The following is a 27289-nucleotide window of genomic DNA, read 5'->3' as shown; positions in this document are numbered from 1 at the left end:
TTATTACTGAATCTTTTAATCATGAAAAAATCCAGTTAGAGTTGAAAAACTATTATAATATTGTTTGTCACAAAATCTCTTTGGGTTTTGTCCCCTTTTGTGAAATGTCAAGAATAGAATAAATGATCTGTAAGTCCCTTTCAGCCATAAACAATGCCATTCTCTACTTAGCATCAATCTAAAATTGAACAATGACATATATAAAGTAGTCTGGAATTACCAATGCTACCATCTGCCCTGTGTTCACAAAGATGATCATGAGTACATTTCTGTTAGATTCCAAATGCAAAATTCAAAATTGTTTCGTTGTAATAGATTTCTGATGCATTGATAAACATAAACAGAGAAGTGTTGTCAACATAGTTAGTAAAATCCTATCCTTTCCCCAACTTTGCCCACGATAATTTTGTTTTACTAGTGAATAGCAAATAGCCTTATGTTTTCATTTTTTCTGGTAGGGATAATTGAGATGTTTAAGATGAGTAAGTTAAGGGTAATTACTGTGTGATAGCAGGGCAAAGGAAGCAAGAGATCACCCCTTTTTACAGATAGCATAAATCATTAGACAGAAAGTAGGGAAAACACACACCTGGTGAATGATAATGTCCCTATGGATAATGTAACAATCATCACCAAACCCTGTTACAGCAGATTATATATCATGCTACAAAAGTAGAAGCTATGTGTTCCAGAATTCATAGTACTTGGATTCAATGACTTCTTTTACTCTTGTGTGTGTGCTGGGGTGAAAGAGAGAGACCACATAATACTTAAATTTTTATTAAACATTATGTTCTACTACCCTGTTATATTTTTATAAAATCCATAAAAAATTAAATATTAATTAAGTATTACTAATCCCTTCCTACTATATTGATATACTTCTTCTAGGATTTTATAATACTAGAAAAATAATGCTCTGTTTAAATAAAATCAGAAACATACCCATAGTAATTTTTACTTTCTCTTTTCATGATTCTCTCTCAAAATTTTAGTCATTCTTTGACAATGTGAATTTTAATGCTGCCAAGATATTTCACCAGAGGCAAATTTTATAATATACTTAACATTTTTATTGCTAGAGATATGGTTTCCAAATTTTGAGCAATCTAATATAGCCTTGTAATGAACAATTATGTTTGGGTAGGCTCCTGGAAGTAGAATATACTCAGTAAAAAGGGCTAAATATTTTAAAACTTTTGATAAGTGCTATAAAATTTTACATTTGGAAATGTGGGCCAATTTATATTTCTGTTGAATGTATATTAATGTATTGATTTTTCCTATTTACAAATTGAGTTTTCCAAATCTGAAATAGTGAAATCTTAAATGCTCCAAAATCTAAAACTTTCTCAGTGATGAAATTATTTATGTACAAGTGTAACAGTCCACACCCATGAAATGGGTCACAGCCTAAAAACATTGGCATAGCTGAACTCCAGATGTGGCTCAGTGGTTAAAGTCTTGTATAGCTTGTGAGAAACAAATGAGTGAGCAAACAAACCAAAACAGACACAGACACACACACACACACACAAATGCAGTTATAATACAAATATTACATCACATCACCTTCAGGCTATATGTACAAGATATGCATGACATATAAATTCCATGTTTAGACTTGTTTCCCATCTCCAGGATATTTCATTATATATAATGTAATGTTCCAAAAAGTTGAAAAAACTGAAATAATCCTTTTCAAGAATTTTAGGTGAGGAAAAATCAAACTGTACTTGACTATTTAATGTTACTATTTTTAAAATAACGAATTTGAGGGGCTCTGCACGTTGGTGGACTCCTATAGTCCCAGCGCTCAGGAGGTAGAGGAAGGGCCTGGGCTACATGGTTAAGTTCCAGGCCAGCCAGTACCACTTAACAAGCCTTTGTCTCAAAAACAAAAACAAAACAAAACAAGCAATTGCTGATTTGATTGACAAATTTGATGTTCCTAATTTTATGTGGATTGTTTTATTTGTTTTCTTTTGAAATATCTCTTAATGTTCTTTATTTTTATATTGTGCTCGTTAGGTTTATTTTTATTGATTTGTAGAACTCTAATCCCTGACATTTACAAAATGAATAGATTGAACTAATGCACAAAAGTAATTAGCATTAAAAATATGAAATGCCAAAACACCATTAATATGTAGTTCGTTGTCAGAGCACCACTTACCAGAAGAAAATTAAAATGTTGCTTCCTAATTTCAATTTCCTGTGTTTCTTTCTTTTTGTTTACTACATTAGAATAATCACAGTCTAAAAATCTTGGTTGTGTTTTCAGCTTCAGCAGATCTGCAAAATTCTGAGTACTCATATGGACTCTCTGCAGTGGCTTAGTCAGAACTCAGGTTGGTGTTTGTTTTGTGTATATGTTGTAGATATGAAAATACCGTACAACACACAGTGTGCTCTCAATGACCACACTGACACAAGAACTCTGCTGAAAGGCTGTTGTTCAGCTCATGCCCATATGAGCTCTGAGGAATTAACTAGAAATTAACAAAATTAGTGAATAGATAAAGGTAGTGTGTTGACAGTATGAATAGAAGCAGAACTTTTAAATTTCTTTTGTATACAATTTTGATCTCAGTAAAGAAATGTTTTATATACTCAGAATTGGAGTCCAAAATGGGAACAGAGACAAATACTGAAGATCCCCCCTCTCAAACCAGTGTAGTCTATAACAGTGCTGATAGCCATTGAATGCAACGTTGCTTCTTGAGTGTGTTTTGTGTGAGAGCATGCGTGTGTATAAGTTCTTGTGTGTTTGAGGGATGTGTTGCATGCTTGTAGAAACTGGGCAAATCAATGTTGGGTATCTCCCTCTTCCTTCTATGCCTTATTTTTTGACAGAGTTTCTGAGCCTGAAGCTCACTGATTTGATGATACTAGCAGCAAACACTTAACTGACTCATTTCCAGTGTCCCAGAGTATAGTTTTCTTGGTAGTGCATTCTTAGTAGGTGAAAAGAAATGCAAAAATAAACTTTCAGTTGTTAGTGTCAGAATTATAGAACAAATACCACTACAATTTTGTAGCTATAGCAAAATAAAAGAATGTATACATATATTAATGTTAATAGAAATTAGGATTGTTTTCATTTACATTTTATATTTTAGTCCAACACATATCCATGATGCATTCTACTTACTGTACACTATTTCTTTGTGTCAGGAGCACCAAATACCCTTTAGTAAGATATTATAGATCTGGTGACTAGTCTCTCCTCTTTTTTTCTTTTTTTTTTTTTATTCTCCTCTCATGTATTCCATCCCGACTGCAGTTTCCCCTCTACTCTCTCCTCCCAATTCCTCCCCCACACCTCCCCTCTCCCCCAGATCCACTTCTCCTCCTTTCCCTTCAGAAAAGGGCAGCCTAGAAATTAGGATTTTTTTAAATTGAGAAATGGGATGCAAGTTATTTTTCTTATATATTTGTATTATAAATTTAAAATTCAAATAACAATAATGAAGCTGAATTTTTTTGTTCTATACATGGAAAGGGCTTAGAAGTGCTGACAGTTAGATACCCAAGTAGCAATGCACATATTGAGGCCCAAGATCTTGGTTTCTACAAATAAATCCCATTTAAAGAAAATGATTCTTCTTGGGTGACTTTGATCTTAGGGATGACAGCAAGAAGTACGGGAGGACTGTGGGATGTGCAAGGAAGAAAACGTTGTCCTAATACTAATGCTGTTTTATCAGAACATCAGTTTGTTTCATGGGACGCCCACTACTATATATACTTTGATGCCTTGAACATAAAAATAATAGTAACAATAGAGTATAATATTTTAAAGGCAGAAACCTCATGAAGTCACAATTATACCCTTTAAAAGAGAGTAAGAAAGGGGGAGGGGGAAATCGGTACAGAATTATGCCAACAAATAACTATAGGTGATAGAATTAGGAAACTATAATTGCAAGTTTTCCATGGAATAGGTTTAAGTTCATCTTCATCTTGAATACCCTGCCTCACTTATAAAATCTTTCAACTGATAGTCCATTTCTTGGTAGAAAAACATGCTAGCAGGAAATGGACCAAATAAAGACTACTGGTTATTCTGTTAACTTTCTAAAAATAGTCTTATTGAGGCACAGTTTACACACCATGAAACTCAGCATTTTGGTTGTTTGAGTCAATGTGGAAATCACAATTTTCCATTTGTGCCATAGTAGCTGATTCACTCAAAGGTCATCAATAAATATAAAAATTACAAAGTTTAAGATAATTGAGGAATAAGATGTTCATGTACTCCCAAAATTTGTTACTCTGTATATTGGTTAATAATTACAAAAGGGAAAAAAGGCTTTTCTAAGAGCTATCTGATGTATACCACTCTTATGAAGTAATCAAACTGGAACTGACCAATAATGAAGAAGGTGGTTAGTGTGCCTCATGATTTGACATGCATGATAGTTATGTGCTATCACTTATATTGATAGATTAGTACTAAAATTTTTCACCTGAAACTAGTCACAAAATCATATATTAAGTGTATACATTCTAAAATATCATTGTTTTGAGACTATTCCAAAGGTCAATCATGAAAAACAAACAAAAATTTCAGGGAACTGTCATAGATTAAAAGAAATATGGTGATAAAGTCTGTGTTATCATTGATTAAACACTATCAGAATTAAAACAGACATTATTTCAAATAATTGAGGATTTTGAACTGTATACAGACTAGATATTAAGAAAGTGTTCACCTACCTAGGTGTGATGATCATTGAGTTAGAAAATATTTTCCAAGAAAATACTGAGGAATTTGTGGCAAAACAGTGAGCTAGTCTAGATAAAGACCATACAAATATATTACTTTTACTATTCTCTTTACTTTCCTACAAGTATAAAATAAAAATCATGCAAAAAGGAGCATGGAAAGGGGAGTTGGACACAAAGCGCCACCCCTAGCCATGGAGGTTTAGGCGATTTTTAGCTGCTGGGAGGTGGAGTCACTTTTTTTTAAGAGTTTATCCCCCCTGGAAAGCTGACCATAGTCCAGTGGAAGACCACACATGCAAGAATATTTGGGCAGTACAAATTGGCTTCCATGGGGAAAAAAAAAGGACACGAAGTTACATGTGTAGGGAAGGGCGTGTGGATCTGAGATGAATTGGGAGAGAGAGGGTGAATATAATCAAAACATACAAAATTCTGAAAGAACTAATAAAGCACATATTAAAAATAGGGCAAGTCAGCCGGGCGCTGGTGGCGCATGCCTTTAATCCCAGCACTCGGGAGGCAGAGGCAGGCGGATCTCTGTGAGTTCGAGGACAGGCTGGACCGACAGCCTCCAAAACAATACAGAGAAACCCTGTCTCGAAAAAAACAAAAAAAATAGGGCAAGTCATTTTATAAACTTTGCCTAAATGTAGGGATAGGATGATACATCAGGAAGAAAAGAATATAAAATTTAATCAACCAAACAATTACAAGTTTTCATGACATAGCCATAAAATAATACATTTACTTTTTACTTAGCTTCCTGGCTTACTTATTCTCTGAACTAGTAGACATCACCTACAGTGAATTTATTCAGTGTCTTTCACTTAGAAATATATCTATATTATCATTCATTGTTACCTGCTTCTTTCCTGTGGTTAGAGGAAGAAATGTCCTGTCTCTTCCTAAGCTGTGTTTAGAATCATTGGATGGGAGTTAAGTTCTATATTGTTTGCACATGCATTTGTTAAAGTAAAATGCATATTGTGGTAGTTTGAATGAGAACGGCCCCCAGAGGTTCATAGACTTGAATTCTTGGGCCCCAATTGGTGGACCTGTTAGGGAAGGGTTGGAGGGTATCACCTTTTTGGTGGAGGTGTATCACTGGAGGTGGAATTTGGGGTTTCAAAACCCAGGCCATTCTCAGATAGCTCTCTTTCTCTGCCTCATGCATGTGGACTGAAATGTGCATTCTCAGCTAATGCTCTAGTGCCATGCCAAGTCTGCTTGCCTGCTGCTATGCTCTCCACTATGATGGCCATAGACTCCAACCCTCTGCAGCCATGAGTCCCAAATTAAATGTTTTCTTTTATACATCGTCTTGGTCATAGTATTTGTCATGACAATAAGAGAGTAACTAACACACACACACACATGCAACAGGCACACATGCACGCGCTTGCTGGCACATATATTCAGATCAAGGTATTGCTTCTTTTAATGTGCATTTAGTCTCTATGAAGATTAAAAGAAGCAGTGTATAGCTTTCTTTGAATAGTGCTTCGTCCATAGCTGGCAATCAGTTAATGATATTGGGAAGAGCTAGTTACTGGTTGTTAGAATTTGTGCTGTATGTGTGTGTTGGTGGAGATAAGAAAGGTCATGGGGTTCAAAGGGAGCTATTAAATTGGATCTAGAGAAGCTAGTTCCAGGTAGGCTATCATTAAATACCACTTGTGTAGTAGAGAAGTGGATAGAGTAACTAAGTGGGAAAATGTTAGTAACAATACAATACCAAAGAATGAGATTATACAAAATCTTCCTGTGTGTTGCTTATTTTTCTACAGTGAACAGTACTTTTGGGGTGGAGTTTAAGGAGGTGTCACAAGGTAATTTGGGTTATAAAGAAAAATTGCAGTGAGTTTTTTTTCTTGGTAGGGATCCTCTTTGTCATAAATGAAATCTCAAGGCTCACAGCCAGTGTTTCCTTCATAAAACTAAAGTTGTTAGTGTTGCAAGAGATTTACTTTATATAAGTGAAGAAATTGTGGCCCAGAAAGGTTTAATGACTTCTTTAGAACACACAGCTAAGAGCAATCATAGAAGAATTGGAACCAGCATCCAGATTTCCTATGTATAAAATGGTATTGTCAATTCTGTGCTTTTCGAACAATGTGGGTCTGGTTAGATATATAAAAACAAATATTAATCATGTACGAAACAGTAGAGGACAGGGCTGTCAAAATATAATATTTTGGATTGGAGGTAAATTTTAGGTGTCTGGGTAAAGCTCTCAATCAAAATTGGTAGCAAGAATAAGACAGTCGAGTAACAATTAATGGGAATTCCTTATTTGCTAAAGATTCATTTGAGCTAAAAAAAAGCAATGAAATGTTGTAGAGGCATTCATTTGAGATGGGGGCTCTGCTACAAAATTGGGGGAACCCTGCTAATTCCTGATAGCACAAGCTTCTTTTTATCATTCCCACCCAACAAGCCTATTCTCTTCATAGCAGGAAATGGGGTGAGCAAGAAATGGAGCATTGCAGGGTTTAATTATGCTGTCCAGGAGAGGATTTTTTCTTTTTGTTTTATTTTGCTTTTTAATAGTTAATTGGATCATGTCTGCTGAAATGGTCTGTGGACTGAAAGTTTTAATATTAAATGAGTCCATTTGTTCACATTCAGAGAGCAGTTATAGAAAAATGAATGAGTGTGTTATTCTGGCAATACAAATATTATATTTCACTAAAGAAAAATCATTAACTCATATAAAATCAAATCTTTATTTTAAAAGGTTTCTGGGAAATGTTTTTGTGACTTAATATCTGTAATATTGGCACAAAAATTTCCATCATAAAACATGGCAGCTGTTACATGAAAAAGATCACATATTTAACTGAAAAATAATTTCTTTAAAAGTGATTTTTGATGAATATTATTAACTGAGAAAAGCTAAAATGAAAAGAATATATACTGTGTGATTCCAAATATATGACATTCTGCAAAAGGCAAAGCTGTGGAGATAGTAAAAGGAATATCATTAGTGGGTGTGGTGATGAATAGTCAGAGCACAGAGCAGCAAAAATATTTTCTATGGTACTGTAATGATGGATACCTGGCATTATGCCCTTGCTGTAGGATGAACATCACTGAATGTGAACCTCAGGGTAAAGGATGGGCTTATGGTAGTAATGGTGATTTTATCAGCTGCAACAAATGTACCTCTCTAGTGTGGGATGTTGGTGGCTGGGGAGTCTGTGCTTGTGAGGATAGAGCCTGAGTATATGGGAAATCTCTATCTGGGGAAATGTTTCCATGAATTGAAAGTTCCTCTAAAGAGTCCATTTTATTTCACAAGAAAAATAAGTGCAATATATAATAATTGGAAATTGAACATTAAATTCATTGTTCAATCAACTTTTCAACATCCACAAAGAAGGTGTGTCAAACAAGGCTCCTTTTATCCTCTAACTTCTACCCAATCCATAGGTATAGGACAGAAATAAAAGGGGATCAGAGAACGTCAGATTCAGGGAAGTCTGAACACACTCAGGATTTCAAATGTGATGCTTATTCACTGTTAGACATTATTCATGTTTTTTTCCTTGCAAGTAGTATAGTTGAGAATGAATAGTAGCTGCAGATCCAAATATGTATTCCCTCTCTTGTCTTCCGTTTTGTAAAAATTTACAGCATTATTTCAAGGTTGACTTGATGACAGTGCTGCAGTCACACATGTGTCTTCTGAGTTGGCAGCAACTGAAGCTGCAGCAACTCTGCCTCTTCTGGGACCACTTAGACAGAATTGGCAATCCATCTGAGGCAATTTGTTACTTGTTTTTAGCATGTGGAGCTACTTCTGGCAGGGGAGGAAGGTGGAATAAGGGATCTGTGTTTCCTGTTGCTTCATATACCACCAAACCATCGCCGTGTGTATGAATAATCACCAAATGGCACAATAATGAAGGAGTAGGCTATGAAAAATCTTCTGCTACTCATTTGAAACTTCAGTGTTATCATGGATGGCATTTTACTTCTTTCATGAAGTGTCCCAAAGCTATGAGACTAAATATATTTCATCTATAATGGTCGCAGGCTCCTAAAGAATGGAGCTGCATAATAATTGTATAGATTCTCACATTTATATTGTTATTTAGGACAGAAAGAGTGATTCTCTAGAGTAACTAAAATGGCTTTGGGGGTTATATTTCCAAAATATAGTTCTGTGTCTGTGACTACCTTACTTTTTATGCTAACTATTCTTTGTCTTCAACTGTATTTCACTAAGTCTTGCATAAAATGCTTTTAGGGTCATTTTAGAGTAGCTGTTTTGCATAATGTGTTATAATCGTGGTTTAGTTTTGCCCAATAGTAATGGTTATTATTTGAGGTGACTTTTTCCAAATTAATTTCTTTTGGTGCTAGATGCTTTTAAATGTATTTTGATTCAGGCAATATTTTTAAAATATTTTTATTAACTAGGCATGGTGGCACACACCTTTAATCCCAGCACTCAAGAAGCAGAAGTATTTGGATCACTGTGAATTCTAGGTTGTACTGAACTACAGAATGAGTTCCAGGCCAGGCAAGACTATGTAGCCACACCGTGATAAAAATAAAACATATTTTATTAAAGCTAGACATGATGGCATGAACACATAATCCCAGTACCTTAGGAAGTAAAGACAGAGGAATCAGGAGTTCAAGGTCATCCTCCAGTGCACAGTGAATAGTAGCAAGTTCAAGGCTAGCCTGCATTTTATGAGACCTTGTGTCAAAACAATCAGAAAAAAATATATTTTGTTAGTTAGTTCAGTTCTCTTGTCTTAAGAGCATCAAATGCTGAGGTGCCAAATGATGGCTTTTAAATTGCAACTGAGGAGTCCTCTTCCTCTTTCATCTTCTAGCATAGACTCTGATTCACTGGAGCTATTCTTTTTACCTCTGCCTTTTCTTTTTGTTTTGATTTGTTCACTATTTAATTTAAAACTGTTTTTCATTTTACATACCAACCCAGTTCCCCCTCCCTCCCCTCCTCCCACTTTTCCCTTCTCCCCAATTCCCACCCCCATCCACTCCTCAGAAGGCCTTCCTTGGGAGTCAACAAAATCCGGCACACCAAGTTGAGGAAGGACCAAGCCCTTCCCACCTGTATCAAAGCTGAGCCAAGTATCCCACCACAGGAAATGGACTCCAAAAAGCCAGTTTCATGTGCACCTCGAATAGGTTCTGATCCCACTTATAGCCCCCTGCCCCACCCACCCACATACACAACAGGTCATGTCACATAGCTGTCACCCACCTTCATAGGGCCTGGTTCAGTCCCATGCACCTCTGCCTTTTCTTACATTATTTTGGTGACACTGGTAGATTTAAGGCCATCTCTTATGCTCTTGGAATTGAACGTTCCACTTCAGATACTTGAGAATTGAATGGCTTCTGCCAGTTCCATGACAGCAGCACAAAGCCAACTAAATGGACTTTGCTCATGTAGACTTAAACTCAACAGGGACACTTGCATCTTCCCATTGCAGTTAAGTGAAAGGTATTTTGTGTCTTTTCACTATTTAAATGATTCACTTGATCATCTCTGCTATTCTTTACAAACAAAACAGATGTTGCCCCTTAATTCAAAAGAACTTCTTGTACTTTAGATTAAGGGACTAACATTGGAACTAAGCAAATCTCTGTTAAGAAATGGTGTATGATGGTTAACATTCTCAGAGCTGACTTTTCCAACTTCTTTTTCTCTATGTAAATCCAGATTTGACATACCCTCAATACATCTGCAAAATTAGATTTCTCACTAATCCTACTTATGTACATTTTGTGCCCAAGTGAATTTCCTCAAGCTGGAGAGCTTCCCCACATGAATTATATGCAACATAATTTAAATCACTTCCAAATAGCTGAATTTATATTGTTTGTGAGAAAGATAGAATTTTTTTCTCGCAATTTTCTTCCTGTTAGTGATTAAAAAAGCAACAACAACAAAGCAACCAAACCCATAAGTACATTGGAACCACATAAAATAACCTGATGGCTTTTCTTCAGTCAAGCCTCCCAGATAGTGTTCAGATAGGCACTTCTCATGTTAAGCACTTCAGTGTTTGAAGGAACAACAAATACCATTATGGTGCAAGTTATAGCTCAGCATAGTGCTTATTTTCTTTTATTGTATTTTATTTTTGAGACATGGTCTCACTATTTAGCTCAGGGTGACTTTGAATTCATGGTGCTCCTTCTGCCCCAGCTTCATAAATTCTGGTACTACAAGTGTGCACTGCCATATTCAGCATAATTTAGCTTAGTTTATCTATTTTTACATTTTAACACATTTATTTATTTGGAGGAGCCATGTATATTTCATAGTGAGTCTGTGAAATTTAGAAGAAAATTTGTGGGCACTATATGGGCTCCGGGGATTTAACTTATGCCATCAGTCTTGGTGGCAAGTTCCTTTACCTTGGCTAAGCCATCTTGCTGGCCCAGCATTTAGTTTATTATAATTAACATATATTAATTGTACAAATCAGTGAAGTTCAGTGTGATATTTCAATACATGCATGCATTATATACTATTTATTCAAAATTTTCACAGTGTTTGATAAGCAGGTATATTAATAGAAAAAGCACTGTTAGATGAGAGTCAACTATACAAGCCCAACTGTGAGTTCTAATTAGCTTTGGCCTCTGAGAAGTTCTTTAAACCTTCCTACATTTTTATTTACCATCACAGTGTTATGAGAATCAAGGTAGCATCCACAGGCATTAGAAACACAAGTGCTGGGGCTTGGAGATGACTCATTGGGTAAGAATACTTGCTGTGCAAATCATCAGGAACTGAGTTCAAATTCCCAGCACTGATACAAAAATCTGAGTGTTACCAATTCTGCCCATAAACACAGTGCTGGTGAGGTAAGAGACAGAAACAAGAATATTGCTGGGGCTTTCTGGCTGCTAGCCTGGCTCCTATTCAGTAAAAGATCCTGTCTCAACTGAATAAAGCAAAGAATAATATAAGGACACCTAATATCCTCTGCATGCACACATGTGCACACTCATGCACATATACCACACAAGCATACACTGTACCTCCCATTGTGTATACACACACATGCACATACACACACACACACACACACACACACAACTAAAGTGCTATGTGATCAGATATTGTAAGGTTAGATGTTATCTAGATGTTGAACAAAACACGCACTGTGTCAAGACCCAGTGTTACTCTGTAGCAGGCATATATTATTATCAATATTATATTATTATATATTATATTAATGTTATTATCTCACCCTTCAATGGGTACAAAGGGAGGAGGCAAGGTGCGGTAAAAAAAAGAAAGACAGGATGAGCAAAATGACTCTGCAGGATTTTTTTATTTGTTTTGTTTGTTTTCTAGTAGAGGGTGTTTGAAGTGAGACTTCTATAATGAGTAGTATTTTGGCAATTTTGATAAACACCTAAATGAAAACCACATAAAGATGTAAAATAATTCTGTTATTTGGGCTATCTACCCCCTGACTGCAGTAATTCAGGACACCTTGCCATTTGATCATCTTTCTTTTTTATCCCTCTTTAAAATATATTTTTCATTGATTGTGTGTGAAGAGCAATGCTATGCCAAGCATAGCATCTTGTCATCACTTTAATATATCAACGAAGAGACCAGATAAATTCTCATGGTGGAGGTGAGAGCTTTGTATTTCTAGAAATACTTCTCCTATCCAGAAGTATATGCCACCAGGAACTTAAGTCTATCCAGCCGTTACTTGAATTTCAATAAAGTGAATGTCCTAAAAGTAGCTATGACTAGTCAGAGGGTAATCTCATATTGTTTCCCTCTTTTCTGCCACCCTTCCATCTCCTCTCCTTTTCTATTCACTCTTCTTTTCTGAATTACAAGGAAATATTAGTTATATTAAATTTCAAAAATGCAAACTTACTGTCAATAGCAACTTAACCTCATATATAGGATACATTCTGCACTAGCTGAAACCTTAACATGTGGTTTGCCTAGAGAGGCTAAAGTAGGAGGGTCATAAGTTTGACACCAGCCTGAACGTCATAGTGAGTTCTAGACCAGCTTCAACTACAGAGAAAAAAAAACGTTTCAAACAACAGCAATAATAAAATACCCTATTTATATGTATTGGTCTTTGCTATTGAAATTTTCTTGTGGTCAATTCAGATATCACACAAAGTTGTAAGAAACAATATAGAGATGCCACTTATTTTTCTCAGCTATTGTAACATCTTACAAAACTGTGGCATAATACCATAATCAAGATACTGACATTGATTAAGCCTGTCATGGGTTTCTTCAGTTTTAGTTGGATACATATTAATTATTTGAAGCTTTATTACATATATGTAGGATTTTATATGTATCACAACTGCAGAAATGCTCAACAGTTACATGCCGCATGACCTCTTCATGTTTTCTTTTTATCATCATGCCCATCTTCCTCCCATCTGGTCCCCACCTTATCACCAAGTTCTAAACTTGTAGGAACGACTAATCTAGTCTGCATTGCTGAAATTTACTGTGATTTATTATATAAATAGAATTGTACAGAATATGACCTTTGAATAATGGCTTTTCCCCATTCTGAAAAGACTCAGTTGGCTTGCTGAATATATCGATAGTTTGACTCTCCATGTTGCTAAGTAGTATTTTGGTGTGAGTGTGTCACAGTTTGTTTAACTGGTTATTAATTTATCTAGGACATTTGGGGATAAAATGAGGAAATCTGCTATGAACATTCATGGACAGATTCTTAAATTGATATAAATTTGAGTTTCTCTTTGAATTTCTGATCCTCTAGCTTCCATCTCCCAAGTAATGGGATTACAGGTGTACTCTACCAAGCCCAGCCACCTAGCAAAAAAGGTTACGGTCTTCTGTAGTGATTATGCCACTTTAAATTGGCACCAGCGATGTATGAGTTGTATGGTATGGCTGTGTCCTTACCACTCTTAGGTTATAAGTTGTTTTCATTTTAACCCTGTAAATGGATGTGTAATGATATCACTGCAGTTTAGCTTCGCATCTCCCTCATGTCTAACGACACTAAGCATCTCTTCCTTGAGTGAAATGTCTCCCATGCTTCTTTCTCATTTTCTGATTGTCTTCTACTCTGGACTGTTAAAATTTTTTCTTGTATTCAGGTATGTAGCTTGAAGATAATTTTCCCAATCTATCTTATTTCTTCATGTTTTTCATGGGAGTTATTCACAGAACAAAAGTATGATTTTGATGATAGGCAATTTGTCAGTGTTTGTTTGTTGTTTGTTTGATTTTGCTTTTATCTCAAAGATTTTTTTCTCATATTTTTCTGAAAGTTTTATCTTTTTACATTTTAAGGTTGTGATCCATTTCGGTTTCATTTTGTATAATAAGTTTAGACCAAGGGCTTTCTGTTTGCTGATTTTTGTCTGCACTCATTCAGTTAATCTAACACTATTGGAAAAGCTGTCCTTGTTAAATTGAGTTTATTTTATTTCATTATTATGTTTGTTTGTTTGCTTATAATGTGTGTGTGCCCACATTCACACACATGCCACAACATACCTGTCAAAGTCAGAAGACAACTTACAGGAGTCAGTTCTCTCTACCATGTGGGTTCCAGGTATTGAACTTGGGTCCTCAGTTTTGGTGGCAAGCATTCTTACCTGCAGGCTCATCTTGTAGTGTGAATTTCTTTCCCTCAAGTTGATCTCTAACACAGAAATCCTCTTACCTCAGCCTCCTTGAACCTGGGGTTGCAGACATGAACCACCATATCTGGCCCTTGAGTTTGCTTTTGAGCCTGATCAAAAATCTGTTTAGTATGTTTGAATTTTTCCTGAGGTCTTTATTTTGTGGATCTTTGTGTCTTTCCCCCTTAAATATCACACTGTCACCATTGCTATAGCTGCATATAAACTATAATATTTATTTTCCTCAGCCAAAAGGGTGTTAGCTATTTTAGTTCCCTTGCTTTACTACAAACATTTTATGGTATTTGTTAAAAATTGCATTTAAAGTTTAAATTGTAAACTATATATGGATTTGAGAGAACTAGCATTTTAACTATATGATGAACCTTTCCAGCCACAAACATACTCTGTCTCAAAATTTTGCTATCTTCTTTGATTTCTTTCATCAACATTTTGTAAATTTTTTAACATATTTTACATTAGCATTTTTATTTTGCCTTACACCTTAGTATTTAATTTTCTTGACAGTGATTTCAAGTGGTATTGTGTTTCATATGTTCATTGGTAATATATGAAACCAATTTTGTCTACTGATGGTCTATCTTCTGATCTAAGACTGGGACTAGAGAGCTGGTTTAGTTATTAAGAGTATGAATTGCTCTTGCGAGGACAAAGATTCACTCCCAGCACCCACACAGTAGCTCACAGCCGTCTTTAACTCCAGATTCAGGGGATCAAACAACCTCTTCTTGCTCTGTGGACGTCAGATCTGCACATAAAGTACATATGTACATGAACAAAAGGCATTAATAAAATAAATAAATATATCTAATTTTTAAAAATTACTCTTTTTTTTTTGAGACAGGGTTTCTCTGTGTAGCCCTGTCTGTCCTGGAACACACTTTGTAGACCAGACTGGCCTAGTCTAATAGAGATCTAACTGTCTCTGCTTCTTGAGTGCTGCCATTAAAGGCATGCTACCAAGCCTTGCTTATGACTCACTTCTTATTTTAAAATATTTATTTATTATGTATAGCAGTCTGCCTGCATGTATTCTTGCAGGCCAGAAGAGGGCGCCAGATCTCATTATATATGGTTGTGAGCCACCATGTGGGTGCTGAGCCATCTCTCCAGCCCCCATGACTCACTTCTTAATTATAGTTTTTGTAGGTTGTTTAGAATTTTCTACATAGGCAGCTATGATATCTTCAAATATTGTTTCATCCTTTCCAATTTTTTTGCCATTATTTCTTTCCTTACTTTGTTTTTGCACTGGGTAGACCTTCCAGAAGTTCTCTCAAATATGAGTAATGAGAATAGACATCCTTACTTTGTTTCTCTAGCCTTTCTGTATGTGTATCTGAGATGGAACCTAGAGCCTTAGACTTTCAAGGCAAGCACTCTACCACGGGGTGATATCCCCTAAGTTTATTTATTTATCACTTTCATTTTTGTACATTTCTGATCATACATGCAAAGCCTTCTGTCTTTCATCTTAATATAGTAGTATTAGCCTTAGGGTTTTGGTGGATGCTCTTTGTCAAGCTCATGTAATACCCATCTATTTCTAACTGGCTGGCTTTATTTTAATCCTAAGTAGGTGCTAGATTTTTATCAAATGTTTTTTTCTGAATCAATTGTTATATTATTTTTCTTATTTAATTTGTTTATATAATAGACTCAGGAATATTTTCTGATAGTCATTCATACGTATGCAGAATAAAAATATACTTTTATTTGGATCTATTTTGCTCTAAGTTTTTAAACATATGAGATATTTTAAGTGCTCTGCAGATTTGCTGGTCTTTAGTTTTCTCTTCTGTATTTGTACTATCTGCCTGTTTTGGGTATCAGTACTGTCTTCCATTTATTTTAGGATTTGTGGGAAAATAGTGTTAATTCTTCTCTGAGTGTTCAATAGATCTTCAGTGAAGCCACTTGTACCTGGGTATTCTCATGGTGTATTTTATCTTGATTAAGTTCTGAAAATTGGTACATTTCTGTAAAGCTTGTGAGTTGTAAGTATAAAGTAGTTTTGTAGTGGTTTACCGTGTTTCTTTCCTGACACTGGTGAGTTATGTTTTTCTGTGCTTAAATTTCTCCCTCTTGCCTAGAAGTTTATTAATTTTATTGACTTTTTTCTCAAAGAATTAGCTTTTTAGCTCATTGATTTTTCTCTATGTTGATTCTGTTTGCAGTTTTATTGCACTCTGCTCTTGTCTTTATTATTTCCTACCTTTGCTTGCTTTGTGTTAATTTTGTTCTTTTTCTATTTTGTAAGGTAGGGACTTAGAATATTGATTTGAAACCACTCATTGTTTCTAATGGTATTCTTTTTAAAAGGTGTTTCTCTTAACCAGCAGTATGTTTGACCCCAGTTGTCTTATCCAGCCATAACTTTCCTGGGTGGTTATTTTCTTTTCATCATCAAAATTCTGTATTAACAAACATTTGCACATAGATATTCCAGAGGTATCTAAAATGCAATCTTTGCAACTTACATACATCACAAATTTCACTTTGATCACTATTATTTTTCATCTTTTTAAATTTAAATTTAAAACAGTCTTATTTTACATACCAATCCCAGTTCTCTCTCCCTCCCATCCTCCCATTCTCCCCACTAACCCCCCATCCTACCCCTCATCCACTCCTCAGGGAGGGTGAGACCTCCTATAGGGGATCGTCGAAGGCTGTCATATCATTTGGGGCAGGGCCTAGGCCCTCCCCTGTGTGTCTAGGCTGAGAGAGTATCTCTCCACAGGGAATGAGCTCCCAAAGTCCATTCGTATACTAGGGATAAACACTGGTTCCGCTGCCAGAGGCCATAGACCCCCCAACTGACACCCACATTCAGGGGCACTGGTTCAGACCTATACTGGTTCTCCACCTGTCAGACTGATGTCCATGAGCTCCCACTTGCTCAGATCAACTGTTTCTGTGGATTTCCCCAGCATTATCTTGGCTCTTTTACTCATCACTCCTTCCTCTCTACAACTGGATTCCAGCTCTACAACTGAGTTCTGCTCAGTCTTTAGCTGGATTACTATTATTTTTAATTATAGTATACAGGTGTTGTTCACAGCCTAGCACTTTAAATTTTCTTTCTTTTGCAAGTTCTTGTTTACTTTTTCATTTTATTTTTACTTTTTTGCTTAGTTTTCTACATAATTATCAGTAAGTCAGTACTGAAATTCCTGCTTTTTGTTTAAATTACCTAGTTCAGATTCCAAGACTCCTCTATTCCATAGTCTTGTAATCTCTACTGTATTGTTGGTTTTCTGGGATGTTTATTTGGTTTTTTGATGGTGGTGGTAGTACCTGGGATTGAACCTAGGTCCTATGCATACTAAGCATAGGCTCTACCACTGAGCTATACTCTCAGCTCTCCTCTGTTGTGCCTTCTGGAATAGTTGTTATCTTGAATGTGAGTATTGAACTTACTGAACTTACTCTTCAGGTAAGTTGTCCTTGCTGCACAGTTACTGTATTGACAAATTTCTTTCTTTCTTTCTTTCTTTCTTTCTTTCTTTCTTTCTTTCTTTTTTTCTTTCTTTCTTTTGGTTTTTCAAGACAGGCTTTCTCTGTATAGCCTTGTAGACCAGGCTAACCTCGAACTCACAGAGATCTGCCTACCTCTGCCTCCCGACTCCTGGGATTAAAGGCATGTGCCACCACCGCCCAGCTGACAAATTTCTTTTGTGGCTCTTATTCTCCTCTTATTCTCGGTCCCTTTGTTTATCCCCTTGGTTCCAAATTGGCACATATTCTAGTAACTTCCAGAAAGAGTGCATAGTCAGTATTTTGATATTGTTCATCTCTGAAAAAAAATATATGTATATCTCCCACTATCACACTTGATTGATATTAGGTACTAAATTATAGTTTGGAAATAGATTTCTTAGGACTTTTGAAGAAGCAGTTTTAATTGTCTTCTAACTCTGATAGTCATTCTCATTCTGAACCTTAGTTGGACTTCTTCATTTTGTTTTCATTTTTTCTATTGAAAATTTTAAGCTCTTTCTCAGAACACTTACATTTCAGATGATATGCTTTGAAGTGAGTCCGTTTCATCTGTTGAGCCTGGTATTAATGAGTCAAGGAAGTCATAGCTTTCTGTCTGAGGCGGTATGCTTACATGAGCTTTCTGCTCATTTCTTTGTTTCTGTTATCTCTGCTCCACTTTCCAGAACCATACTTAATCTAATGTTTGCTTCCCTGAACTGATCTGCATTTTTATTCTTTCCTAGTGTCTCTATGTTTTTGTTCAGTTTTCCAGATCTGTGCTCTTCCTTCTTATTCCAAACTTTTTGTTACTCTTTGCTTTCTGACGCGACTTTCACGTTCAAGAGCTTACAGTCACATCATGACGGTGTGTATGTGCACTTAGTAGCATTCATTCCTGTTTCTTAGATTCAGTATCATCCCTGATGGGGTTAAATTTGTCAAAAAATATTTTGTTCTTCTAATTTGTTGCTTTCAGCTTTCCATTTCATTTTAATTTCTTCCCAAGTCAAGAAGTTTCCCTAAAATATTCTTATACTTAAGAAAGTTTTTCATGGGGAAAACCACGGAAACAGCTGAACTAGTCCCTCTGAATGTGGGTGACAGTTATGTGGCTTGATCTGTTGCGGGAAGGACTGGCATCTAGGATATCTTGCTCAGCCTAGATACAGGGGGAGGGCCTTGGTCCTGCCTCAACTTGGTATGCCAGACTTTTTTGACTCCCCAAGGGAGGCCTTACCCTCTCTGAGTAGTGGATGGTGCTGGAAAGCAGGGGTAGTGGGGGGTGAGAGGAAGGGAAGGAGGGGAAACTGGAGTTCGTATGTAAAATGAAGGATAATTTTTTAAATAAAAAAGAAAACTACATGAAACATTTTGTACTTGGGGTTGTTAACTGGGGTCATGGGATAATCTGATTAGATCCCCTGCCTCTGCACCTTTTCCCATTCACTGAAGGATTTCTAGCCACTATCTTCCCAGTTTCTCTGTCTAGCTGGTCAAAGTCTCTGGAGAAGAATCTTCCATTTCCTGGCTATAGGTTAGTAAGGCCTGTGCTACACCAGCATTCCTAGAGCCCTAGAGAAGGAGGTAGACACCCCCATGCTCCATTATAGTTGTCCATTTAAGCTCATACAGACTGTCTGCCCTTGGCTTGGTCTGGTATCTCTGAGCCATAGTTTAGCTTGTTAACATTCTTCAAAGGAAGACCTTCTTCTGTAGAACTTGAATTGGGAGTATCAGCCAGATGTAAGATAGGAGGAGAGGAAGGGGGTGCTTCTTAGTCATGCATCCTGTCTTCAGCTCAGCTTTCAACACCATTTGGAATAATCTAGCCCTACTAATTCAGTATTTCTAGCACAAAACTCATTGTGATTGTTAAAGGGTTTGCTTCTTTCTTTGGATCCTTAATGCTTTGGTGCTTTTCTCATTCGCCTCCTTTAAAAAAAAGTCTTTACTACAGTTTTACAGCTGTACGGGTTTAGTCTGTAGGAACCTTTTGTTTGTGCTCTTTTGTGATGTTCCCTTATCGCATTTCACTCGACTTCAATTCATTCCCACAGCACCATCAGAATGATCTTCATGAAATCATTATGTCTTTACAAAAGCCCCTCTACTTTTGAATGTTCTGTAATACATTCTTGTTCTTGGCATGATGTACAAAGTAGTTTTGAACTTATTCGCAGGGATTATGCATTAATGTTTGTGTATTTTCAAAATGTGGCCATGACCTTAGGGTTTAGTAGACAGTCACAGTTTGTCTCTAACATGTACCAAGCACAGTATATTCAACTTCTTATTGTTACTGTTACTGTTATTGTTATTGTTGTGGAGGCTATGGCTGTGTGTGTGTGTGTGTGTGTGTGTGTGTGTGTGTGTGTGTGTCTGTGTCATTGTAGAAGTCAGCCTCAGTGTCATTCCTCAGGAGCCATCCTACCTTGTCTTTTGAGATCTCTCACTGGGACCTTGGGCTCATAGTCTAGGCTGACTGACCAGCAGGCCCAAGGAATCTACCTGTCCCCACTTGCGCAGCACCTTTCACAAGGATGGAGGGACTTAAACTCAAACTCTCATGCTTACACAGCGAGCAATTAGCTAACTGAGCTATCTTCCCCGACCCCTCAGCTTTTGGTGAAAGAGAAGAAACAAAGCTGACAGCAGGTAGAACTGTATACATGGGTATCTGTCCATTCTGCTAATGACTGCAAGATACTTGGACATGCCATAGTGTTTATTTTTACATTTTCTCTTTCTGAGATCAAAATATGATAACATCATTCTCCCCTTCCCTTTCCTTCCTCCAAAACCTCCCATATACCCTTTCTTTCCCTCTTTCAAATTCATGGCTCCTTTTAAAATTAATTTTTGTTACATGTATATATATATATATATATACACACACACACACACACACACACACACACACACACACACACACACACACACACATACAAAGGATTTTTACAGGCCATTGTTAAGTCGTAAAGTTCCCAACATTTTTTATTTTCAATTGTGCTGTACTAAATGTACCCTTAGATGGTTTTTTAAAGTTTACTTATTTTAAGCTTTCAACTGTATGTATATCTGTCCACCATGTGCGTGCTGTGATGGAAGAGGCCAAAAGAGAGCATCAGGAACTCTGGAACTGGAGTTACAGATGGCTGTGAGCCACCATGTGGGTGCTGGGAACTAAACAGGAGTGTTTAGCCACTGCTCTTAACCACTGGATCCATCTCTCCAGCTCCTCTGTTGGGGATTTTAATACACACCATGATTGGAAGATACAAATACAGTTCTTACAAGTTAAAATACTGAATCAGAAGCAGTGTTGTTTTAAAGAAAGGCTTCTGGTGTGTGTGTGTGTGTGTGTGTGTGTGTGTGTGTGTGTGTGTGTGTGTGTTTTCTTTCAGATAAGATTAACTAGTTTGTATTTCTATTAGCAATTCATTCATTAGAGGATCCATTTCTGCACTTACCACCACCACCACCACCACCACCACCACCACCACCATTTCTTGACAAAACTTATATGTAACAATATTATTCTGGCCCAAGTTATATCTTTCTGGTCATTTATGACATGTATTTTAAAATAGTTGTAAGAAATCTACATATCAGCTAGTGAATTGCCTGTTTGTGTTTCTGACCATTTTTCTGTTAAGGTAATTTTTCTCCCACTGCCCCAATTATTTTTCTAGGAGAAAGTGATACTCTGTAACAATGCAGTATCCAATATTTTATGTGTAATTAATACATTTAAAAAGTAGTATTAATTAGAGTAAAAAAACTGTTTCAATTTAATGACCAAAATTACTTCTTTTGTAACCTTCTAGGAAGGTCTCTATGCATCATTGTCTAAAATATTTGCAAGTCAACCTAAGTTGCACAAAAATATATCCCCAAATCAGGAGATGGGCTGGAAGCAGTTTTACCGAAATCTTTTTTGTTGTTGTTATTTTGGGGGAGGGTCAGCTTAACACAAACTAGTATTTGGGAAGAGGAACCTCATTTGAGAAAATGCTTTTATCAGATTTCCTGTAGGCAAGTCTATAGGACATTTTCTTGATATTAATGTAGGAATATCCAACCCACAGTGGGTGGTGCCACCCATGGGCAGGTGATCCTGGGGTGTTTAAGAAAGGAACCTGAGCCTGTGTTCATGCATGTATGTATGTGGAAAACTGACTGTGTCCATTTAGTATGGCTCCTTGTACATATGTTTAGGGCTGGACATTTGGGATTGGATTAACTATCAAGGTGGTTCATCCCCGAAGAAAAGTAACTCTCCCTCACTCAGCAGCCATTGACTGCCTATAGCTCTTCATCTAGTGGTGTGGCCTTGTGAAATCCCCCATCCATGCTAGCATATCAAGGACTGTTACCATCATGCAGGTTATTTTTATGAAAATAAATTGTTGAATTTCATGCCATTGACCATTTAGACAAGTCTGTATAGTTGTACAAACATCAGGCATTCTAATATTTGAACATTTCCCTTGCTCCCAAGTTTCCTATTGGGTATAGAATTTTTGTTTTTGTATTTTCAGTATTTGTATGGGGGTGTTTCAAGATAAGGTTTCTCTGTATAACAGTCCCAGATGTCCTGGAATTTTCAGTTCACTTTGTAGACCAGGCTGGCCTTGAACTCACAGAGATCTGACTACCTCTCCCTCCCTAGTGAGTGCTAGGACTAAAAGTATGCTCCACCACTGCCTGGTGTTTTTATTTTTTAAGTTTTTTAAAAATTAATTTATTTTTACTTTGCAAGCACTAGTGTTTTTCCTGCATGTATGTTTGTGTAAGGATGTTGGATCCACTGAAACTGGAATTACAGACAGTTGTTAGCTGCCATGTGGGTGATGGGAATTGAACCCAGATCCTCTAGAAGAGTAGCCAGTGCACTCAACCTCTGAGTCATCTTTCCAGCCCCAGTACATTTTAAAAATGAAAAAAATATGTTTATGGTATATTTTCTTCAAAGTGACTACTGCTAACAATTTGCCTCTACTATGATTTATTAAGTTAATATATTGACAGAAACCAATCAATAATGCTGGTCTTGGGACCAAAATTCTGGGCAGTAAGTACAATGTGCAATATTTACTCTTAATGAATGAAAGTCCTAAAACATTTAAAGTGAGCTAATACAGAAGTAGTCCTGGGAATTCAATTAGAAGACATGACAAAATGTTTATAGTAAGCCTCTCTTAATAATGCTGACTTGTGTTACTTGACATTTTATTGATTTTTAAGATTGTTATAAATGTACTCCTTTGCATTAATATGTATCAATCAGCAAATTAGTACAATGTGCTTATGTTGACATCTCTAGTCTGAAGTTAATGGCTCATTGTACTGCTCATTTATGCTTCCATCACATTAAAACAGTTATTTAAGGGGGGGCATCTGCACCATGCAGTTTGTTATTACAACAAAAGAAGAGATTTACTCTAGTCATGCTCATTACTCGTTGTTGTTCTGGCCCTTCATCAGATAACCATGATTTAAATTACCCCTGAGCTCTTGCAGAATGCATATATGTTATATGATAAGATGAGGCATTATGCTTTTAAAAAACTGAGTTAACATTGAGACTGTCCTGGTTAACTGAAAGAAATAAAGTAGATCAATTACATTTTTTAGTTTTTATTTTGCAAAACTTTTCTTTCCTTTGGGGTATCAACTATTATTTATCGCCTACTAAACATTAATGTTCAGTTTTATTTGTACATTTTTGTAGAAAATCTTTGATTAACATACTTCCTTCAACAGCTTATTTTTCATGCTAGAAAAGTACTGTTTGATATGCTATTAATGGCATTTTGCAGTACACTACCCCTGAGCAAATTTAAAAACCACCAATGTAAATAAATCATTGGAAAACAGTAGAAATGTAAATATTCCCTATGAACTCGTATCTTATAGTTAACTCAGACCTACCAAAATCTATTTGTTCAGTTTACTGAGCACCCTGAATTGTTCTTTTAGGCACTTGTGAGTAAAAATAAACAGTCAATACTCCCTCCAACAAAATACAAACTTAAGGTAGACTTTTATTGTTCAAAAGCTAAAGAGAACACATAAATATTATTCTCATCCACTGTTTCATAGTTTCAAATAGGATGAATTTTTCTCTCTCGTTTTCTAAAACCTTGAAATGTAAGGTTTTATATGTAATAATTGAGGGGAGGATGTGTTGTTGTGTCCCTGGAATGTGACTTTGACTAATGACTGTATGACTTTCCCCCTGTAGGCATAATGCAGAAGAAGGTTGAAGAGGTTACTAAGGCTTTTGAAGAGTATCGTCGCAGGGAGCAGGAGTGCAATATGAAGATTGCCTTCAAATAACTGTCTCCCTCAGCCCACTCTATTTGGATTATTCATAATACCTGAATTCTGATGCTATTAAATAGAGTAGTTTTACAGTTAATACTTATCTTTGATTGCATTAATTTGTGCATGTGTCTGATTCTGATTATTTTTCATTTAAATACTGTAAAGAGAAGTATCCAATTTTTCTTTGAGAATGAAATAAAATCCAGGCTGAGGGCATAGCTCAGTGATAGAGTACTTATCCAGACTTAAGTAAAAGGTGTATTAGCCCCCTTGCCCAGGAAACTACCTATTAGGTATTGGTTTTGTGTGTATAATCTATATCTTGCTCACGTAGAGTCTGCATCCTGTCACCTGTACACACCAACTCCCTACTGAATTAAGAAGATGTTTGCCAAAACGTACATGCCATCAAGTCTTTACTGGGCATTTGCTGTCATTCACATAATGTGCTATATACTGTAAAGTCTCAAGTGAATTTTACTATCTACTCTGAGATATGATGTTTAAGATATGATTTTTATCTGTGAAAGACAATATGGGCAATGAAAGGAAGTGTATCATCACTTACAACAAGTGACTTTCAGAGAAGGTAGTATGGTTTTGTGGATTAGGGATTTAATCAGGGCTGTTATTTTTCCTTTGGTTCTAGAGATCAAATCCAATGCCACACTCTTGGATCATATACTCAGCACTGAATTGTTTTACTTTTAAGATTCACTTAATTTTGACTACATATAGATACCTCAGTGGTCTGGTTTGGTTTGGTTTGATCAAGATCTCATTGTATAACCTAGGCTGGCTTGGAACTTACAATCCTCATGCCTCAATTTTCCAAGTATCGTCACACCTAGGTATCCTAGAGACTGATTTTCATGTGTTTTGTTTTGTTTTAGCATATGGTTTGGACCTGTTTTTTGTATAACTTTTTATGTTCTTAAAGGAAAAAAAGCCTTCTTCTTAGCTAAAACATCTCAGTCTCTTGTGCTTCATCAAGTCATTAATATTGTGATGTCCTAAAAGTGAAAATAAACAGATTAAAAGTTAAGTGACGGAACTGAATTTTTGTTGTCAATATCACACATGACCACACAGAAGGGTTCATATTACAGAAGAAAATACTTTTTAAATGACTGTTAATGATGGTAAGTTTTATGTGTAGGATAAATACTAGAACTTAATGGATTCACTTCCTATATCAACATTTACTAGTTATTTCAGTAAGTTTTTGTCAACACTCAAAATTACAGATGGTGAACTGGAGTTGGTAGCACAGGCCTGTAATCCCAGCCACATAGAAGGCTGAGAGAGGGGTCACAGATTCAAGGCCAGCCTAGGTTATACGCTGAGTTCAACTAAATAAGAACTTGTTTCAAAGAATCAAACATTGTCTGGGCCCAAAGTCCTAGCATGGACAAGCTTCAGTCTTTAGTGCAGAGGGGGTGGGGAATAATGCAAGAATATTAAAGACTAGTAAATATTACAGACTTTTGAAGGTTAGCACACTTTTTAGTTAAATTTTGAGTAACCTCAAATTTTTGAATTTTAATATTTTTACCAGTATGCCCTAGATAAGGACAAACGTTCTCATTTTTTCCCAGAAAAAACTCTTGTAAAAAGAGCCCACATATAAGTGAGGTTCCACATTCAGTAAAGGCAATATAATGTTTTACATGAAATTCTGGTTTTAAACTTATGTTTGCCTAATTCACTGAAGAAAAAAATCATCTTGGGCAGCATTTTTTTCCACAAAAAGTAAAACTTGATTCGTGTTTCCCCACGTGTTTTATGAGAATAAACTAGTTTTTAATTCTACTAAGTTTTGTGGTCCTCTGTTTTAAATACTGGCAGAGGGCTTTTTGCAAATTTTCCATATAAAGTAGAGAGGAAGCTAAAGCCCTGTTTACATTCTCTTTACTGGAATTTGTAGTATTTATTTTTATTTTTTTATTTAGGAACAATCTTATTTTACATATCAATCCCAGTTCCTTCTCCCTCTCATCCTCCCATGCCCTCCACCGATCTCCATCCCACCCCCTATCCACTCCCCAGAGGGGGTGAGGCCTTCCATGGGGGATCATCAGACTCTTGTCATATCATTTTGCGGAGGTCCTAGGCTCTCCCCCATGTATCCAGGCTGAGGGAGTAGCCCTTCATGGGGAATTTGTAGTATTTTTGATCCCTAGCACATAAAAGATTCTAATCCGGGTTTAATGGTGCATGCCTTTAATCCCAGCACTCAGGAGTCAAAGGCAGGCAGATCTCAGTGAGTTCAAGGCCAGCCTGGTGTACAAAGTGAGTTCCAAGACAGCCAGAGCTGTTGCACAGAGAAAGCCTATCTTGAAAAACAAACAAACAAAAACTTCTAGAGAGTGGCATGTGGCTTCCAGATTAATCCGATAACCTTCAGTGTACTGTCTCAAATTTGGATCCTTAGACTAAATTTCCCCGAAAGTACATTAGACTCTGGTTCCAAGTTGTCTGTAAGATACGGCATTGCTTAAACAAATGTTAGCTAACCCATTTTGCCAACAATACAAAGGCAACCATTGTTAGCTAACTCAGATGTTAACTGAAGGAAAGTTCTTACATTTGTAATTTCGTGGCCCCTTCTCAACACATAATGATTTGTTTTCTCCTTTACGAAGGATGCATTATTTGAGGAACTTGAAAGTCATGCACGGTTGTTTGCTCTTAATATTAGATGGCATAGATTCAAGAGATTTTGATTTTTTTTATGTTTTCCATGTGGTAGAATCAGAAGCATACAGCAAACAAAGCCCCTTTAGGAAACACCCTGAAAACATGTCTTACTTGTTAAAGAGGAAGTTTTGGCTTAACTAAACTAATCTTGTAGATTGACACATTTTTCAGTTTGTCATAAATTCGCTAGATGAAGTTTTGAAATTAACTCATGATACGGTGTATAACTCCTAAGGTCTTAAAGCTTTTTACTACTGTCTGATTTGCTTTTAAGATGGGGAAAGGGATGCTGTGAAAATGGAATGGCTAATGCATCTTAGTTTGGCAGAGCTAGAAGTACAATGGCATTCCTTCTAGTGAT

At 36.4% G+C, this 27289-nt stretch overlaps 1 protein-coding gene across 3 annotated transcripts in view; it reads left to right on the top strand.

The window, feature by feature from the left end:
- Nup62cl (nucleoporin 62 C-terminal like) overlaps positions 1-25273 on the top strand; it is a 65014-nt gene extending 39741 nt beyond the window's left edge. For all 3 annotated transcript variants that reach the window (XM_040744456.1, XM_021231018.2, XM_040744457.1), the window contains 2 exons: positions 2285-2351; positions 24146-25273. In XM_040744456.1, coding sequence (XP_040600390.1) covers positions 2285-2351; positions 24146-24240 — 162 coding nt within the window. In that variant the 3' untranslated portion in view covers positions 24241-25273. The remainder of the gene's footprint in view (positions 1-2284; positions 2352-24145) is intronic.
- Positions 25274-27289: the final 2016 nt, after the last annotated feature.

The sequence above is a fragment of the Mesocricetus auratus genome, unplaced genomic scaffold, assembly GCF_017639785.1.
Source record: "Mesocricetus auratus isolate SY011 unplaced genomic scaffold, BCM_Maur_2.0 Super-Scaffold_100003, whole genome shotgun sequence".
Taxonomy (NCBI): Eukaryota; Metazoa; Chordata; class Mammalia; order Rodentia; family Cricetidae; genus Mesocricetus; species Mesocricetus auratus.
Note: the sequence above shows the minus strand (reverse complement) of the source record. Positions and strands in the feature narration are given on the sequence as shown.